This window comes from Scyliorhinus torazame, chromosome 28, assembly GCF_047496885.1.
Source record: "Scyliorhinus torazame isolate Kashiwa2021f chromosome 28, sScyTor2.1, whole genome shotgun sequence".
Taxonomy (NCBI): domain Eukaryota; kingdom Metazoa; phylum Chordata; class Chondrichthyes; order Carcharhiniformes; family Scyliorhinidae; genus Scyliorhinus; species Scyliorhinus torazame.
This window is the reverse complement of record NC_092734.1, coordinates 12,169,696-12,189,356: the sequence shown is the minus strand read 5'-3', so window position 1 is coordinate 12,189,356 and position 19,661 is coordinate 12,169,696. Positions and strand designations below refer to the sequence as shown.

The window sequence follows — 19,661 nt, the reverse complement described above, 5'->3', positions numbered from 1 at the left end:
AACAAGGCCCTCACTGGTCTCCACTGGAAATTATAATCTTTGTTTTCAAAAAGCAATTACATTTGTCTTAAACGTGCAAACCTTATCACTGGGGGTCTTTGCCTGAAATTTACTGCAGTGTTAATCGATGGATTCTTGTAATGGGGAGGGCAAATACATACTCCAATTCTTGCAGGTATGCCCACCTTTCATCGCAGGCTAGGCTGTTCAATGGAGCTCCTCAGGTTTGGGGAGCCAACCATCTTTAATCAGGGGCGTTCAGTCCTTTCAACAAGGCCCGCTGTTCCAGGCACAATGAGGCAGGATCACCTAAATGAGCGCCCACGGGTTCCGAGTTCACCCTCTGCCCCCATCCAAAACGCAGCCACCCAATATTCCACCACCCACTGGACCACTTTGGCCATGTGGCTGTCACGGTTGCTATGAAGAACATAGCAACACATGACAGCGTAGCAACACAGCCACGGAGAGCAGCATAGCAACGGCAAGAGGATCAAGGCAGCTTAGCAACGTCTTGGTGTAAGCCGTGCAGGCTAGAGTAGGCATGCACAAAAAGGTTCCAATAGAAGAGATAAAATGAACCCTCGCCCCCGCTATCGGAAGGCAGCTCACTAAGGCAGCATGCCAAGTGGAAGCAGAGTAGAGGCAAAAGTTGAGCCTATTCACTGCCCTCCCGAGTGTGTGCCAGGGTACAGGACGGGGCACTGTGCTAGTCGCAGCCCTGATGTGTTTCCTCAAGTGTTGAGAAGCTATAACCTTACAACCATTTCATATCAGTATTCCCGGTGTGCCCTTTCCTTGGAGGATCAGGGGACAGGGTAGTTAGTTGGTTTACAACATGCAATGTTATTTTAATCGCCAACCCTTAGCTTCTTCTGCCTCACCCCCCCCTAACCTTAAACAGTGAAACATTGGGTCTGTCTTCAATTTGTTTTTAAATTGCACACACAGCCATAGCGAGGGCGGTGTTAACACACCACCCAACACTGTTTAATCTTTAAAAAAACATTTTTTTAAACCTGGGCTTGTGAAACTTTTTTAAACTGAAAAACAGCTTCTCACAAACACCATGTTCGCTGGCAACAGTGCACGGCCCCATCCAACTCGGATGCTGCGACAAGCTACAGATTAGATACCTGTGTACAGAACTTCATTGTGGCTCAGAATCACACGGCGGACAGTCATTAGGGGCTGGTTTAGCACACTGGGCTAAATAGCTGGCTTTTAAAGCAGACCAAGGCAGGTCAGCAGCACGGTTCGATTCCTGTACTAGCCTCCCCGAACAGGGGCCGGAATGTGGCGACTAGGGGCTTTTCACAGTAACTTCATTGAAGCCTACTTGTGACAATAAGCGATTTTCATTTCATTTCATTTCTAATCTAAATTAAAATATATATGTCTGCATGAGTGACTCAGTGATTCTGCTGCACAAATCTTTTCCAGTCAGTAGGGTTTAGGGCAGTGATGGGACAACCGAGGCCGGTGAGTGGGTCGCCCCCCCCCCTTCATCTCAGTGGGCGGCAAGGTTGAAATCCGGCTCGTTCACCTACCATGACCCCATGAATAAGATTAAATAGATTTAACGACACGCCGAATATTTCATAAATGCGTTGCAGAAAATGCTTAATCATTTATATCTCAATAGAAGTGTCATCGACTTCAAATGGTTAAAAACCAAAGAGATATTTGGACACGGCACTCACAGTCAATGTTGTGAGCGATCAGCACACTCCTCACTTCACCTGCTCTTGTTTTACGAGTGGATCACTTCAGCCATACCGGTAGGAAAAAAAAACTACGCGGGAGGAACTCAGCGGGACGTGGGAACTCCGCACGTGGGCAATGGACTCGTGGGGGCCGTACTCGCAACCCAGATGGGCCACAGGTTGCCCACCACTGATTAAGGGGGGGCAGCTGGTCGGATGTAGAGGGTTCATATGGTGGAGGTGCTGTCTGTCTCTTCCTCTCCTGTTGGCTCTCCTTCTCTACCCGGCGTCTGTCTCTTTCCGTCCTTTCCCCTCTCGCTCGCTCCATTCCTGCGATCTGTTGTGTCTTACCCTCACAGGCCTTTGACGGTGAGTCACAACAGCGTTCATTATTAGCCAGTTATAGACCGTTAAGCCGTCTGGCGTCTCAGAGATCTAGAGCTGAGGTTGCTGTGCCCTAGTAACCCAGTGGGTGCAACCTGGAGCCCCTCATGGCATTTTGAAGAACGCAATTCAGTTTAAAAATACTGGAATTTTAAAATGGTGGTGCCAGCAATTTTGGAATGTGTCAAAAAACATACAACTATTTCGCTGATGTCATAGAATCATAAAATCACTACAGTGCAGAAGGAGGCCATTCGGCCCATCGAGTCTGCACTGGCCCTCGAAAGGAGCACGCTACCTAGGCTCAATCCAAACCCGTCCTCCAGGGTAGAAAACTCGCGTGCGATACCAATCACACAGACCTCTGGAATGGCTCACCAGACGTCGCAATTAAGTCAGGACTAGCGATTGGCAACAAATGCCAGACTAAGTGTAAAAACACAATCCACTTGTACACAGATTTAAAATGATTACAAGCTTTATTCCACAATGATTTATATCTCATCGACTAACCTCCAATTTTAAATAGTTCCACAGCGGCAAATACATCATCCTCCACATTCTGCCTCGCTGTTCTGATTTGAAATCACGATTTACCCTAGGTTAAAGGTGCTAGATCAACGCAAGTTATTATTTTTGTGTCTGGGAGTGCTCTGCACGCAGATTGGCTGCTCGATTTGCTACTTTAGAATTCCTACAATGCAGAAGGAAGCCATTCGGCCCATCGGGTCTGCCCCGCCCCGCCCCTCCGAAAGAGCACCCCCCCACCCAGGCCCACATCCCCACCCCATCCCCGCAACCCCACCCAACCTGCGCAGCTCTGGACTGCAGGAGGAAACCCACGCAGGCACGGGGAGCGAACGCAAATGCAAACTCCACTGGCGCCTGGAGGCCACAGTGCTAACCACTGTGCCGCCCTCTATTCTGCCAAGGAGGCCGCATTTCAAAAGCGCTCAATTGCCTGACAAACCGTTTTGCACGTCCCAACATCCTGAAAGGTGGCAAGTGGTAAAGAGAACAGAACTGCATTTCGGAGTATGAGTTGTTTTAAGCAGGGCGAGTGGTGAAGTTGCGGCCGGGAACTTTCCTGTGCCGTCCCACATTCTCTTCCACCCGCGCTTTAAAACAAAAATAAAGTGAAAAGCTCTCTTTGAGATTTACAATAATCTCAAATATACAATCATTTACAAACTCAGAGCACCCCGTTTCCTCGCTCTACACTTACAGCCGAGCATTAAAAAAATAACATAAATAAGGTGGCAAACAAACCCAACTTATCTCCAGGCTCTTTCCTTAAAGTCACTTTTGTTGTTCCTCTTTTGTAACAGTCTCCCTCCCAACATCAACGCCAGCCCAGAACTCTGAAGATCAGAAAGCACCACCCCCCCCCGCGTCCCGATGCCTAATTCGATTCCCTCGGCACTGTGGCAAAGCTGCAATGACATCTCACTAGCATCTGAGACCATAGTTAACAACACAGTTAATGCAGTGAAACCAGGGTGGTGGTGGGGGCCCAGGTTCGATTCCCAGCTTGGATGACTGTCTGTGCGGAGTCTGCACATTCTCCCCGTGAGTGCGTGGGTTTCCTCCGGGTGCTCCGGTTTCCTCCCACAGTCCAAAGATGTGTGGATTAGGTGGACTGGCTATGCTAAATTGTCCTTAATGTCCAAAAAGGTTATTTGGGGTTACTGGATTAAGGGGAATGGGATGGAGGTGTGTGCTTGAGTGGGTTGCTCTTTCCAAGGGCCGGTGCAGACTCGCTGGGCCGAATGACCCACCAATGACCTTCTGCACTGTAAATTCTATGAATAGGGGGTGGCAGGAGGCACTCGTGGAGCATAAACGTCAGCACGCATCAGCTGGGCCAAATGGTTTGTTCTGTCCCGTAGGCCTGATGTAACAGGATGCCAGCCAGTGCAACAAGGGCTTCACCCTCTAAAGGGCACAAGACTGTGAACAACCAACAGGGGTGGCTACAGAACGGTGGAGTAGGATGTCGTAGAAGAGGGAGCACAGGGGAAGCAACACGGATAGGGCTGGATTCTCTAATTGGATATAATCCTGAATGTTTCATCATATAGCCTCCAGCCATCCTGCAATTGGCTGCCTGGCTCACCGAAACTCATGACATCCTGCCTCCCCGCATGGCATGGACAGCGAACCCACCCTTATAGTCCCATGGTTCTTGGCGCCAGTCAAACAGCCAACCCAGCATTCATTTTAAATGTCTACATCCATAGTAGTGTGTGCAATTCCTGTCACCCGACTGAAGGATGGACATGGTGGAATTTGAGGCAGTTCAGGGAACGCTCATGTGGTCGAAGCCTGGGATGAAAGATTTGTCTCTTCAGGAAAGGTTGAGAAAGTTGGGCCAATACTCATTGGAGTTGAAAAGGGTGCCAGGCGATCTTATTGAAACACATCAGGTTCTGAGGGGGTCTCGAGAGGGTGGATGCTGAGAGGATGCTTCTCCCCTCCTGGGGAATTTAGGACAAGAGGGTACAGTTTCAAAATGGTGCATCTCCAATTTAGGATGGAGATTAGGTGGATTTTTCTCTCTTAAGAGTGGCGTTAGTGTTTGGAATTCTCTTACCTGACGAGCACTGGAGGCTGGGTCATTGGTTACATTCAAGGCTGAGTGAGACAGAGTTTTGATTGGCAAGGGAATCAAGGCTTATGGGGGGGGGGGGGGGGGAGGAGGGCAGGAAGGTGGAGTTGAGGTCACAATCAGATCAGCCATGACCTTATTGAATGGCAGAGCAGGCTGCGAGGGGCCGAATGGCCCGCTCCTGCCCCTAATTGATCTGTGCTTATCAAAGTCGAGTGCTCAAAGAGAATGAAGAACTTCTTTTCTCCCCCTTAGGATCCCGAAAATCAGCCAGAGGACATCTCTCCGCGTGGAGAGTTCAAGGTTCTGGGGCCTTGTTTACAGAGTTGGTCAATGACACAGCCTCGGCCCAACGGAGAGATAACCTGTGGGCTGGTGCTCTGGCAATCGACATGACCAGGCCGGTGCGGGAATGCTCCCTCCTTCGGAGTCAGAAGGGCTATTTCAGAATCCGAGCACAGAAATCCAGGCTGACAGTCCAGTGCAGCACTGAAGGAGTGCTGCCCTGTCAGAGGAGACCATTTCTTTGGATCCGGCGTTAAACTAAGGCCCCAAGGCGCTATTTCAAAGAGGAGAGTGGAGTTATCCCCAGTGTTCTGCTCAGTATTTATCCCCCGTGTTTCAATATTTAATCTAATGCTTTCAAATCCCTCACCAGCTCTGTAATCTCCTACAACCAAACAGCCCTACGAGACATCTGGCCTCTTCAAATTTGGACCTTTTGAGCCTCCCATAGTACAATTGCCCCACCGTTGGTGTCAGTCAACATCACTGAAGCAAGTTATCCGGACATTAATTCATTGCTGTTTGTGGGATCTTGCTGTGTGAAAATTATCTGCTGCATTTCCTACATTTCAGCAGCGGCTAAACTCCAAAAGGCGTCAAGCACTTCGGGAGGTCACGAGGGACGGCATGCAAGTGCAAGCCTCTCTTTGGCTGCTCGAGTCCTCAGAAGCAGCACAGTCCCTCCCAGAATAACGGCGGAGCGGTTAATAATAAGATTGTTCTTTTCGAGTGAACCGTTTACTCGTCGGGATTTGACAATGGCCGCCATCCGCGCGATGCAGCCAAAAAACTCAACGGCAGTTAGAGTCAATCCCTTGAGCGAGGAGGAGACGATGGCACTGCCTGGCTAAAGGTGAAAAGATGTTAAATTCGGCGAGCAGTAGGCTGATCAGAGGAGGGCTCAGCAACAAATTACTGACAAGAGATCACAGAACCCAACAGCCAAACACAATCTCATCAACCCCCCCTCCCCACAAACACTTTGGCACTCAGAGGCTGTGTGCAGGGAAGGGGAATGTGAAACAGAGAGGGAGAGAGCATGGAAGAGAGAGCGCGCAAATGAGAAAAGGAGTGAGGACATGGGGGGGGGGGGTGGGGGGGGCAGAGAGGAGGGGGAGGTTGGTTAGAGCTGCTGCACAGAATTCACATCACAGAAACTGACCATCCAGCCCCCTTGGCCCCTCCTGTGTCCTGCACGGGTCTGCTCCCTCTGAACTTTATACCTTTTCTGTCATAGATCGTAGAATTTACAGTGCAGAAGGAGGCCATTCGGCCCATTGAGTCTGCACCAGCCCTTGGAAAGAGCACCCTACCTAACCACTGTGCTACCCTGCCGCCCTCCCTCCCTTACACACTTTCCCAACTTGCGTCTTAAATACCCCAACTTACGTCTTAAATACATCAACACCAGTCGCGGCGGCCACTCCGAGGCAACGAGCTTCCACATTCTCACCACTCCCTGGGTAAAAGGGGCTTCTCCTGAGTTCCCTATTAAGATTTATTCGTTACTATTTTGTATTTGTCTCACATGGATTCACCTAGAAGGGGAGACAACTCTACTTGCAACTTATCAGTTTCATAAGTTAACGACATCCATTAGGCACTCTAGTCTTCATTCCAACATAACACAGTTGCTCAACTCACCCCTACTTAAGACACAAACCCATTTATCCAAAGCTTAGATCAATGTCATATTATGTCAGCAATGTCATATTATGTTAGTTTCATGCTGCAGTGTCACTTTGATAACGAGAGTTTAATCCTGAAGCCTCTCCCTTGTTCCTCAAATTTCCTACAACACTGGGAGGAAAGGCTTTCCAGTGAGAGTGTCCGGCCGGAATTATATAGTGTGAATGCGGCTATAATCGTTCCTGGACATTGCTGTGTGTGTGTGTGTGTGTGTGGAGATAAGGAAGCGATACCCAAACAGAACAGTCCAACAAATGGGACACTACAACCAAACTAACAGAAATCCTCTCAACAACTTGTGTTGAAGTAGTGCATTTAACACGATGACTATAATAATAATCTATCGGATTCCTACAGTGCAGAAGGAGGCCATTCAGCCCAGCGAGTCTACGTCGACACTAGCTAGGCCCACTCTCACAGCCTATCCCCGTAACCCCACCTAACCTGCACATCTGTGGGAGGGAGCTGGAGCACACGGAGGAAACCCACGCAGACACGGGTAGAAAGTGCAAACTCCACACAGGCAGTCACCCAAGGCCGGGTCCCTGGCACTGCGAGGCAGCAGTGCTAACCACCATGCCCTAGCGTATTCTCGAAGAGTTTCGAAGAGCGAGAGGTGATCTCATTGAAACCTCCAAAATACTAAAGGAATATGCAGGGTAGATGCAGGTAAGATGTTACCCTGGTTGGAGAGTCTAGAACCATGGGTGGGGGGCACAATTTCAAAATAAGGGTGAAGCCTCTTCGGATCAAGATAGAAGTTTCTTTAATCAGAAGGTTCTGAATCTTTGGAATTCTCTACCCCAGAGGGCTGTGGAAGCTCAGTCATTGAGTATGTTTAAAAGTAGAGATTGGTAGGTTTCTGATCAACAATAACGTAAAGGGTTATGGGGATAGTGGGCGTAAAGGGCATTGAAGTGGCCAATCAGCCACGATCGGATTGAATGGCGGAGCAGGCTCGAGGGGCTGAATGGCCTCCTCCTGTTCCTATACAACATCCTAAGGCACTTCACAGGAGGGTATAAACTCAAGACACCGGGGAGAATTCACCACCACCTTCTCAAGGGCAATGAGGAATGGGCCTGGCCAGCGCACCCCACATCCCGCATATGAATAATTTTTAAACATTAGGTCAGATGACCAAACAACCATGGTCAAGGAGGTGGCTTTAAAGAAACGTCTTACAGGAAAGTGAGTTGGAGAAACGGAGAGATGCAAGGAGGGAAATCCAGAGCTTGGGGCCCAGGAAACTGAAGGCATGGCCGCCAATACTGGAGCGATTATAGCTGGGAAGGCAGAGAGGACAAAACTGAGTGGAGTGCAGGTGTCCCGGAGGGCTGCGGGGCTGGAGGAGGCTACAGAGCTAGGGAGGGGCAAGGCCAGTAAGGGATTTGAAAACAAGATGGGGAATTTTAAAGTCAAGACCTTGCCAGGAGCCACGTGAGGGGGGAGGAGATTATCACACTGGCAATGGGAAATGTGACACAGCAGAGACCTTAACAATCCAATCAGCCATGATCTGGGACCAGCAAGGCTCAGGTAACTACTTTACAAAGGGCTGATGAAGATGTTAAACAGATTTACAAGGGGAGCGGTGTACTCAATAAAACAGCCGTCTAGGATAAGCGTCTAAGGTCCACTGAATGTACAAGGTCCCCAGAAGTGATGCCTCATGTGATTATTTGTAGTGTTGCTGACTTGACTCTTTAACATAGCACACCAGCCCCCTCTCCTGGCAGGGCACACACACTGCAGTTAAACATCTGGCCAGTTGCATGCAGAGGCGTCCTTTGAGGCTGGTTGCTAGCTTCATTAAACTCCTGCAATTTATAATAGCTCACACGTACTTTATTTCCCCCCCAAATGAAGCACCTTAGATAACCCCTCGACCCCAAAGTGCTTTAAACCCGATGAAATTTATAAGGGCTTGAACAGGTTGTATTTTCGTCAGCAATTTTTAATACTTCTCCCACTCTCAAAGCAAAGGTACGATTAGAAATGTTTGCATATACTTCGCACGCCTGGATCGGTCAAGGTTATTTTCAAATGCTCCTCTGCATCACCTGGTGGTGGATGCAGTGAGACCACCATTGTACCTCCTTCATGAGGTCTTGGCCATCCTAGGCGAGGGAATCCAGCAGTGCCTCAGCAGAGCTCTGTTGGCCAAAGTGTTAAAAGGCAGGGATAGGACAATAAATGGAAGTCTCGAGACTCACCAACCAAGGGTCTGGAAGAATCACATGCTGTTTTTGACCTTGTGGAAAACATCCAAAATATCTACCTGCAGTACTTTCAGGGTGACCTCCCATGGTACCATTAAAGATTGCTAGTTTACCGGCCTTTTGATTCAGTCCCAAATGGTTCTCTTCAGCTATCCCGCTTTCCACTTTACCTTCAACACTCTAGGGCCCCGCTCTTTACAACACATCTTTCATCCGGGTGCTCTGGTTTCCTCCCACAATCCAAAGATGTGCAGGTTTGGTGGATTAACCATGCTAAATTGCCCCTTAGTGTCCAACGGTTAGGTTGTTTTACAGCCAAGGAAATACTTTTTGAAGTGTAGTCACTGCTGTAATGTACAGCCAACTGTACACAGCAAGATCCCACAAACCACAATGTGATCATGATCGGATCCTGCTTTTAAAAAAAAGAAAGTTGTGGAATCACACAGTACAGAAGAGGCCTTTTGGCCCATCGGGTCTGCACTAACAAAACTACACCAATCCCACTTGCTAGCACTTGGCCCATAGCCTTGAATGTTATGACATTTCAAGTCCTCAATCAAATACTTTTGAATGGTTGTGGGCTCTCCTGCCTCTACTACTCTCCCATGTAGTCCATTCCATCTCCCACCACTGTCTGGATGAAAACCTTTTTCCACAAATTCCCTCTAAACTTCCTGCCCCTCACCTTAAAATTATGCCTCCTCCATATTAAAATTATGCCTTTAACTAAGGGGCACAGCAGCTTCCTATCCACCCGGTCCATGCCCCTCAATCTTATGAACCTCACTCAGGTCCCCCCCTCAGTCTTCTCTGCTCGAGTGAGAACCCAAGCATATTTAGCCGCTCTTTATAGCTTCAACCCTGGCAACTCTCCTCTGCACCCCCTCCAGTGCAATCACATCCTTCCTAGTGAGGGAACCAGAACTGCACGCAGTACTCCAGCTGTGGCCTAACCTAGGTTTTGTACAGCTCCCACATAACCTCCCTGATCTTATAATCTATGCCACAACTGATAGTGTTCTGTATGCCTCAACTGCCCTGTTAATCTGTCCTGCCGCCGTCAGGGGTTGGAGGACCGAGATCCCAGAGCTTCCTAGTATCCTGCCATTCATTGAGCACCCCCTTGTCTTGTTGCTCCTTCCAAAGCACATTTCAGGGTGAACTTCCACCTTCCACTGATCTGCCCATCTGACCAACCTGTCTATATCTTCCTGCAACCTAAGACCTTCTTCCTATTCGCCACCCTGCCGATCTTCGTGTCTTCCGCAAACTCATTCCTTCCACCCCCCCACCCCCCATCCACTTCGATTCTCATCTGTATCATTTATACAGAGCCCCTGCAATTTCCTCCCTTGCCTCCCACAGCAGCCTGGGATACAATTCATCCGGACGTGGGGATTTGTCCGCTTTTAAGTCCTCCAAAATCTCCAATACCTTCTCACTCCCTGTGTCAAACTGCTCGAGAACCTCACAGTCCCTCTCCCCGAATTCTGTGCCGACATCCACCTTTTTACTGATGTCGGTTGAGGGGTAAGTATTGACCAGTCACAACTCCCCTGTTCTTCTTTGAAACAGTCTATGGGACATACCAGAGGGAGCAGAAAGGGTCGCAACCGTAATGTCTCATTCAAAAGAGACCGAGAGCAGGGCGAGAATGGGGGCCAATAGAAGAAGAAACAAGGTCTGGGAGGAAACCCCATTTATTACCCTGGATGTCAATCTGTACCAAAACAAACAGGTCTTGTAACTTCAATGATTATTTCCTCAGTGTGTGTTCAGCCCAAGTTCAGAGATTCAATCTGGGTGCCACGTATGGGACCTTGCTGTCAGTCTTCACACTCTACCCAGTTACCCGTGAGTCATTCTGCAACCGAGTTTGCAAGATCGAGTAAAAGGCAACACAACCCACACGGTGCTTCAGCTTTTATTGAGACAGCAGCCTCACTCACTCTCAACAGTAAACATCAGCTTGCCCTGTTTAACACGAGCAAGACTGGAAGAGTCACTCAGAAGTTTGCAACCATTCCTAGGAGCAATAATTCATCTGAAGACATAGTGCGTTGATACATGAAGCTTTCATATCTGCTGATACATGAAGGAGGCCTCAAGGTATGCGGCAGGGAGAGGATGTTTCCATCTACATGACACTCTCTTTAGCAGCATGGCAAGCCCGTAGGGAATTTCCTCTTCCTTGAAGATATCGTTCATGTCAACAAACTCTCCTTCCCTTTACCCAAGCCTTCGCATTAGCATCCCACTACTGGAACCTGTGAAAGGTATTGAACCCAATGTCTAATGGTAAATATTTTACACAACTGGAGGGGGATTAAATTGGGTAGCTCCTGACAAATTAACATTACTACCCTCTCCCCAAATCAAGAAATCATTTTTTTTAAAAAACCGAGCCTCCAAAAGGAGGCAAAGATTAATTCTCCCAAAACCTTTCCAGAATCTCTGAATTCTTCATTTCAAAGTCAAAAGGAGTTTGGTCCATTAATGATTCAGCCACACTAATGTATAGCTATATCCCAGTTGGCTGAAGGAATTTCATTAGCACTTTACACCCAAGTGCAACTAAGATGGATCGGGGTAAAACAGGGTTGTCAGGTTAGGGGCTGTCTAATCACCTCCACTTCTGCATTTTTAATACTGGCAAAAAAATTCCATTGAAAGGACACAGGGGCAGCTCAGTGGCACAGTAGTTAGCATTGTTGCCTCATGGCACCGAGGACCCGGGTTCGATCCCGGCCCCCGAGTCCCTGTGGAGTTTGCACATTCTCCCTGTGTCTGCGTGGGTTTCACCCTCACATTTCAAAGATGTGCAGGTTAGGTGAATTGGCCACACTATAATTTCCCCTTAATTGGGAAAAAAAAATAATTGGGTACTCTAAATTTGTTTTAAAAAAAAGAAATAAAAAAGGACACAGCTAGTGACAATATCAAACTGGCTCTCAAAACTCAGGTGAACCTCCATTTAACTGAATCCTGCATGTTTTGCTTATGTTAATGGCATGCCGTAAACAATGGCGTGCCGTAAACATTTGAATGTTTAGCTATTTAAATATAAATAAAAATGAGCAACTAAAATCATGTGGATCTACCAACTCTAGACAAAAAAAACAGACATAGCCACAGTTACTTGGGGACGGAGGTGGGTAAGTATAATTGGGCTATGACATTACTTCAAAATTCACAGGAGAATAACTGCTGTATATACTCAGACAGGACTTGCAACTTAGCCCCCAAAATGGGCGTCACCTTATGTCTGGATCACATTCCCCCTCCTCAGCAAAGGCAGTGAGCCATCAGCATCGGACTTGTCCATCACTATTAGCCACAGCTCCATGCTCCCCCTTCAGCCTTATCATTAAATGTTATTGGGAAAGTGAACTGCCTTCTTTAAGCGTGTTTCAGTAAAGGTGACCAGTCAAAGTGGAGATTAAAAGATGCTAGGAAATGAAAGTTAATTAAAAGCACGCAACAATTAAACTAATTTGGGTGCAGTGATTAGCACTGCTGTCTCGCGACGCCGAAGACCCGGGTTTAATCCCGGCCCTGGGTCACTGTCCATGTGGAGTTTGCACATTTTCCTCGTGTCTGCGTGGGTTTCGCCCCCACAACCCAAAGATGTACAGGGTAGGCGGATTGGCCACGCTAAATTGCCCTCAATTGGAAAAAAATAACTAGGTACTCTAAATTTATTTTAAAAGACAATGAAACAAATTTTCCTGATCAGTAATAAGAGACTTGCGTAGAGGACTGAGCTCGAGAAATGTGCATTAGTGGGAGGCAAATCCTGTGCAAAAACACTTTGTTAAAGGAAAATTGAAATGTTAGGGGAGTAAAATGTAGCACTTGTCATCTAGGCATCCATACCTCATTAACTTTGACATCTTCCAAAACCGTTATCTGTTAATAAGTGATGGACAATATGAGGAAAGCAACCCGTTGCTGCATGTGTCACCCCAGGACAGTCAATGGAATAGAAAGCTGATTCTCCTTGAACGAAAGGTATATAAAAGAGGCTGCTGGACTTGGCCAAGACGCCCTTTGTCAGCTGTTACTAGTTCTGTAGCAGTGCGCTATTTCTGTTGTGCCCATCACCTAGCAGAGGTAGGCAGGTACTTAAGTATGAAGATTACCAAGGGCACAGAGTAAGAGGGTAAATTACGTGGTCAAATTAACCGGGTACAGGCAGAGGTAAGTTTGTCACTTAATGGTGCGAGTTGTCTTGACATCACAGAAGGCGAGAGTTAAGCCAGTCAGCTCGGATATCAGTACTGAGGCATAAGGTGCGTTGCTGGTCCAGAGGATCAGAACGCAGCAGACACTTCTGCCCAGCAGAGGCCCATCAACCTGATGTTTCAGAACCCAAATCTCCCATCTCAAAAGGGGCTCGACTTGGCCACATAGATCATAAGGACAAAGTTATATGAGCCATGGAAATATGGTAAACCGCCCGGAGATAGAGTCTATTTAACAGTCTCGCTGCCGAATGCCACCTGTCCCAGACATTTTATTCCTTAAATACTTCTCACCCATCTGGTATAGTCTCAGACGCTGATCCAATTCTAATTTAATTGTCAATGATCCAATTAATGTAGAATTAGTGATGCACGGAACCACTTCTACAACTTATTTGATTTAAATCGGTTATGGAATTTGCAAGTTAATCACTCTCATAACTATTTATAACTATTAGTTGGGTGTATCCGCAACTGTTTGAATCACATGGTGGTATCTCAATATTTAGTCATCAGTGATTCAGCAATACTGAAGTTCACTGATACAGTGAACTCCCTTTACAACCTCTCTGACGTAACCCTGTCTTAATTATTTGTTGTTCAAATTGCTAGGTCACCCGATCCATAAATACCTTCATGTTTCCATGCATCAATTCAAGCAGTGATAACTATGGTCTTTATAGTCAGGAGACAGTTACCAGTGCATAGCTTGTCATCTTGACTTGGAGTTTTGGCAAGAAATGGTTCATTCATTCATTCACCAGTAGCTGGTGACCCTCCTAATTGAGAGTTGGACAAGTGAACTTTATTTCAATCTACATTGGGGTAGGTTTAGACAGTTCAGGTGAACCAAACTGCAGGCTTCATTCAAACCCCTGAGTGATATGTTAAAGAAAAGCGGTTAAAGATTTAAGAACATCGGAATTAGGAGAAGAGGCAAGGCCATTCTGCCCTTCGATCCTGCCTTGCCATTCAAAGAGACTATGGCTGATCATCTACCTCTATTCCATGTTCCCAAGCAACGTCCCGTCCACAAAAAGCGAGACAAATCCAATTCAGCCAATTACTACCCCTTCAGCCTCCTTTCGATCATCAGCAAAGTGATGGATGGTGTCATCAACAGTGCTAACAACCTATTCACTGACGCTCAATTTCGGTTCGGCCAGGGTCACTCAGCTCCTGATCTCATTACATAGAAGAGCTGAACTGCTAAACTGCCCCAGTGTCCGAAGAGGTGATTAGGTGGGTTGGCCCTGAACAATGCGCGGGGTTACGGGAATAGGGTGGTGGAGTGGGCCTAGGTAGTGTGCTCTTTCATGCCAAATTGCCTCCTTCTGCACGGTAGCGATTCTATTTCGAGGAGAGAGTGACTGGCATTGACAACAAGGTAGCATTTGGCAGAGTTGGCATCAAGGATCTCTAGCAAAAGAGGAGTCAATGAGAATCGGGGGTGGAAACTCACCTCTGGTTGGATTCATAATAATAATAATAATCTTCATTAGCCTCGCAAGTAAGCTTACTTTAACACTGCAATGAAGTTAAAGTGGAAAGCTAGTCGCCACACTCTGGTGCCTGTTCGGGTACACTGAGGGAGAATTCAGAATGTCCAATTCACCTAACAGCACGTCTTTCGGGACATACCTGGCACAAAAGATGATGGTTGTAGTTGTTGAAAGTCAATCATCTCAGCCCCAGGATACCACTGCAGGAGTTTCTCAGGGTAGTGTCCTCAATGACTGCCCCTTTTGTATAAGGTCAGAAGTGGGGACGTTTGTACAATGGTCAGTACTATTTGAGACTCCTCAGGTACTGAAGCAATCCATGTCCAAATGCAGCAAGACCTGGACAATATCCAGGCTTGGACTGAAAAATGTCAAATAACATTCACATCACACAAGTGCCTGGCAATGACCATCTCCAACCAGAGAGAATCTAACTATATCCTCTTGACATTCAATGGCCTTACCATCGCCGAATCCTCAACATCCTGGGGATTACCACTGAACAGAAACTGAACTAGCCATGTTAATACTGTGGCTACAAGAACAGGTCAGAGACTAGGAATGCTGCGGCGAGTAACTCACCTCCTGACTCCCCAAATCCTATCCACCATCTACAAGGCGCAAGTCAGGAATGTGATAGAATGATCTCCACTCGTCTGGATGAGTGCAGCTCCAACAACACTCGACGTTGGGACACCATTCAGGACAAAGCAGACCCGCTCGATTGGCACCCCATCCACCCTCTTAAAACATTTACTCCCTCCACCACCGACGCCCAGTTGCAACAGTGTACACCATCTACAGGATGCACTGCAACAACTGACCAGCACCTTCCAAACCTGTGACCTCCACCACCCAAAAGGACAAGGGCAGCAACACATGGGAACAGCACCTGCAAGAATTCACCCCCCCCCCCCCCCCCAAAAGTCATGCACCATTGTAACTTGGAACAATATCACTGTCCTCTGGGGCAGTGGCTTCATCTTCCCAGCTTCTCTGCTAACTAACCCCTTACAAAATACACACATTTCAAAGTGATCACCTCCCATAATCGTAAATCCTAGCTACCAGTCTTACTGGTTGTTGGAATGCCGACCGCAGTGTTCTTTCAATGGGAAGCCCGTCTCAGAATTTGAATCCCAGCTTTAGCTGAATTCACAAATTGGAAGCAAGTTCTTTGGATAGATTGAAAACCAGCGGGAGATGATTAGGGTACAGAGAAAGAGGTTTAAAGCCACAGGCAGTGCAGTGGGAGAGACGGAGGGGAAAGCAATTAAAAATCTGCAGCATAGGGGGACAGAAATGAGCTGGGTGAAACGAGGGAATAGGATGGAGAGTGTACCAGCCAGTGTAAAGGCGTAAATTTTGATCGATAGATGCAGAGATGTGAACCCTGGTCGCAAATGAGCACCAGGGGTGTTTACAGCATTTCTTTGGGTGGGTCCCATGTTGAAGGGGCATCTCACATGTAAGTATTTACAGTATCTTTGCGTTGGCAGTGTTCCTGATAGTTGGTAATGGAAGATCAATCAAAAATAAATGGTATAAAGTGATGCCAGATTTGGAGAGTGCCACTGTTGGAATGATTCACTGTTGAACTCACCTCTCGCTCCTCACCTCCAACCGCTACCCTTACACATCCCAAATGAAATGAATAGGAGTTGAAAATTTAACTAACAATCCAATACCATAGTTCTCTTATCATGTCTTAGAAACAACTCAAAGCATTTTATATCCAATAAGGTACTTTGAAAATGTTTGTACACAAGACTAACCTTTTTAGCTCTCGCACACATTTTAGTTCAATTATTCAAGTTAAAAAATCATGGGTCTTTTTCTTCCTCGGCCTTAACAAGCACTGATTAAGATTGTAGCAGCCTCTCCTCGTCTGACAGACAGGATCATGATTCTGCGCCAGAACTGATGAGGTGCGTTAATTCATTTGTTGGCATTGTAGGCTGAAACAGCGAGGGGAAGAGAGGACGAATGAGACAGACAGAGAGAGGCGGTGACATTGGGCAGGACACTGGAAGACCGCCTCTGGTCATCTTTGAATCGTACCATGGGGCTGAACATCTCGTTCAAACATCAGCACCCCTGACAATGCAGCACCCCCTCAGTTTCAGTGTGCACCATGCTCTTCGCTCGGGTTTGAATGCAGAGCCTTCAGGTCCAGAATCAACAGTATTATTAGATGAGCCAGGTTGACGGCACGTAGACAAAGGAGGTGCACCCGGGTTCTGGCAGGCCTTCACCCTGCATGGTTCTACATCTCCTCCTCCTCCAGACGGCCAGAAACAGTTTAAAGAGCGCGCGGAAATTGTGTATTTGTGGTCCTATTCACAGGATATTAATACTGTTCCACAGCTAGCCCTTATTCCCTTAATTCACACTGAAACCCTGCAATTTCCTGAGCCACTTAAAGCCCATCGCTCTCGGAACTACAGTGTGAGCGTACTGCGAAGCAACGGACCAGAGCAAGCGGTGGGGGGTGGGGAGGGGGTGAATGCCCTCTGTGTGGATGGGGTAACTTGGAAGTGGCAATTCCTTCCCACCCACCTTCCCACCTCCTCCTGGGTATCGGGGATCTCTAATACACTCGCACTGCGAGAGCGAATGGCACACACAATGCTGAGCTCCTTCGAGATGTATAAACCCATCAGCGCATTTAGTGCCATGAATCCAGCACCGTGACAGCACAATGTAATATCTAGACATCTGTGGTCCCATTATAAAACACACAAAAGATCCTGACCAAAAGACTGGAAATTAAAAGCCTTAACAGGTTGAGTGGCAAAGCTCTCTGACTCAGTCAGGAATGTCGCTGTCAGTTCTGTAGGCTTGCTTGCGGAGGTGGGCCTCAATCTCCTCTCGGAACACCAGCATCCCAAGGTGAGCTTGGGAAGCCTCATTCATGGCTTTTGACTGAATGCACATCCGGTACTGTTCCGGAGTCAGCTCGTCCACACAATGTTTCTCATGCCACAGGTGGAACAGGCTGGAGACCGGCGTCCTCACCACAATCAGGTCACTGTGGAGGTACTTCCTGTACAGGTGGACGTCCTCCCCTCCCCAGCCTCTCACATCCAGGTCAAAGCCGCCTGCAGAGAAAGAAAAGATATTTGCGCTCGAGACGTATCCCACACAACGTTACCTCGAAAAGCAGCGAAACAAACAAAGTCCTGCAAACAACGATACCAGGGCAGGGAGGGGGTAGTGGAGGGTGGCGGCGCCGCACTGGACCGTCAACCTAGATTCATGGCCGACATAGAATCCCTAAAGTTCAGAAGGAGGCCATTTGGCCCATCGAGTCTGCACCGAGCCTCCGAAAGAGCAGCCTTCCTAGGCCCACTCCCCCGCATGGACTGTGGCCAATCCACCCAACCTGCACATCTTTGGACAGGGGGAGGAAACCGGAGCAGTTAACCAAGGCCGGAATTGAACCCGGATCCCTGGCGCTGTGAGGCAGTAGTGCTAACCACTGATAATGACCAGATAATCTTTTTTGTTTAAGTTTTTAAAAATAAATTTAGAGTACCCAATTCTTTTTTTTTTCTTAATTAAAGGGCAATTTAGCGTGGCCAATCCACCGACCCTGCACATCTTTTTGGGTTGTGGGGGCGAAACCCACGCAGACACGGGGAGAATGTGCAAACTCCACACGGACAGTGACCCAGGGCTGGGATCGAGCCCGACTTCTTGGCGCCGTGAGGCAGCAGTGCTAAGCACTGCGCCACTGTGCCGCCCCCTGTCTTTTTTCTTCAAGTGATGTTTTTTTGAAGGATAATTGTTGGCCAGGACATCAGGGGGAACTCTGCTTCTCTCAATCGTGGTCAGTGGGCCTTTAGCATCCTCATTAGCTGGCAGCACATCTCCAACAGTGCAGCACTCCCTCAGTGCCGTACTGAGGAGCATCAGCCTCAATTATGTCTCTCGGTGACACTGGAACCCACAATCATCTGATTCGGAGACAAGATTGCTACTCTTTGAGCCACGGCAGATTCGTTACAAGACAGCAAGGGCGCTCTGGTCAATCTCTGCAACTCAACTTGACATGGTGTCAGACAGTCACCAGTGGAGTGGGTTATCTGTACATCTTTGCCTCAAACAGTTGACTAGCAGACGTTAGGCGTGCTGTCTAGTCACCAGATGGGTCACCCCTAACTGCTGGTCACTGACAGAAAGAAGGACAGGTGAATAACTTGCACAAGAGTGACTGTTGAACAGGACAAATCTGCGGTTTAATTTTCTGGCCAACTCACCGATAGTGAGGAAATCGGAGCGATATTGACAAGTCATCCCAAATCCGAAATCTCGCCAGAACCCTGAATCTTTCTTATGCACCTGTGGGAAGATTGGAAAGAAATAAACAAATTTTGCAGGACAAAAGCAAGATTTTTATTTAAAAAACAGATAATGCTGGAAATGTTCAGCAGGTCTGGCAGCAGCTGTGGAGGGTGAAACAAAGTGAACATTTCGAGTCCAATGCGACTCTTCTTCCAAACAAGGAAGGTAGAAACGTGGTGGTTTTATCCTGTTGACAAAAGGGGCGAGTTAGATGGAGCAAAACGGAAGGGCAACGATTGGTCAGGGAGAGCGGGAGAGATTAAATGACAAAGAAGTCATGGAACAAAAGGCAAAGAGTGCGGCAATGGTCGTAGTAAAGAAACAAAGCATTGGTCCAGAGTAAGAGTTAATGGGAGAGTAAAGGACACCGTTCACCCAGTCTGCATTTGGTCGTCCCCAAGTGGAAGAGACAGCATTGGAGCAGCGAATACGGTATACTAAACTGGGAGACGTGTAAGTAAAGTGCCGCTGTAAGAGGTGTTTGGAGCCTTGGACAGTGGAGTTGATCAGAAAATTAAAACGCAGATTGACTCCTGTTTAACAATCACAGTTGCGGAAGTTACGCCTCCTGCGATTGCATTAGGTGACTTGGGAAAGGGCCAAAGTGAAAGGGGAGCGCACTCGGGTATCGAGGGAGGAACACTCCCTTCCGAATGCTAACAGGGAGGGGA

At 47.6% G+C, this 19,661-nt stretch overlaps 1 protein-coding gene across 2 annotated transcripts in view; it reads right to left on the bottom strand.

Moving 5' to 3' along the window:
• Nucleotides 1-10,805: 10,805 nt before the first annotated feature.
• csgalnact2 (chondroitin sulfate N-acetylgalactosaminyltransferase 2) overlaps nt 10,806-19,661 on the bottom strand; it is a 58,377-nt gene continuing 49,521 nt past the window's right edge. The window contains exons 8-9 of one of the 2 annotated variants that reach the window (XM_072491488.1): nt 18,906-18,987; nt 10,806-17,744 (exon numbers count right to left, since the gene is read on the bottom strand). In XM_072491488.1, coding sequence (XP_072347589.1) covers nt 17,452-17,744; nt 18,906-18,987 — 375 coding nt within the window. In that variant the 3' untranslated portion in view covers nt 10,806-17,451. The remainder of the gene's footprint in view (nt 17,745-18,905; nt 18,988-19,661) is intronic. The other variant, XM_072491489.1, reaches the window with a different exon arrangement.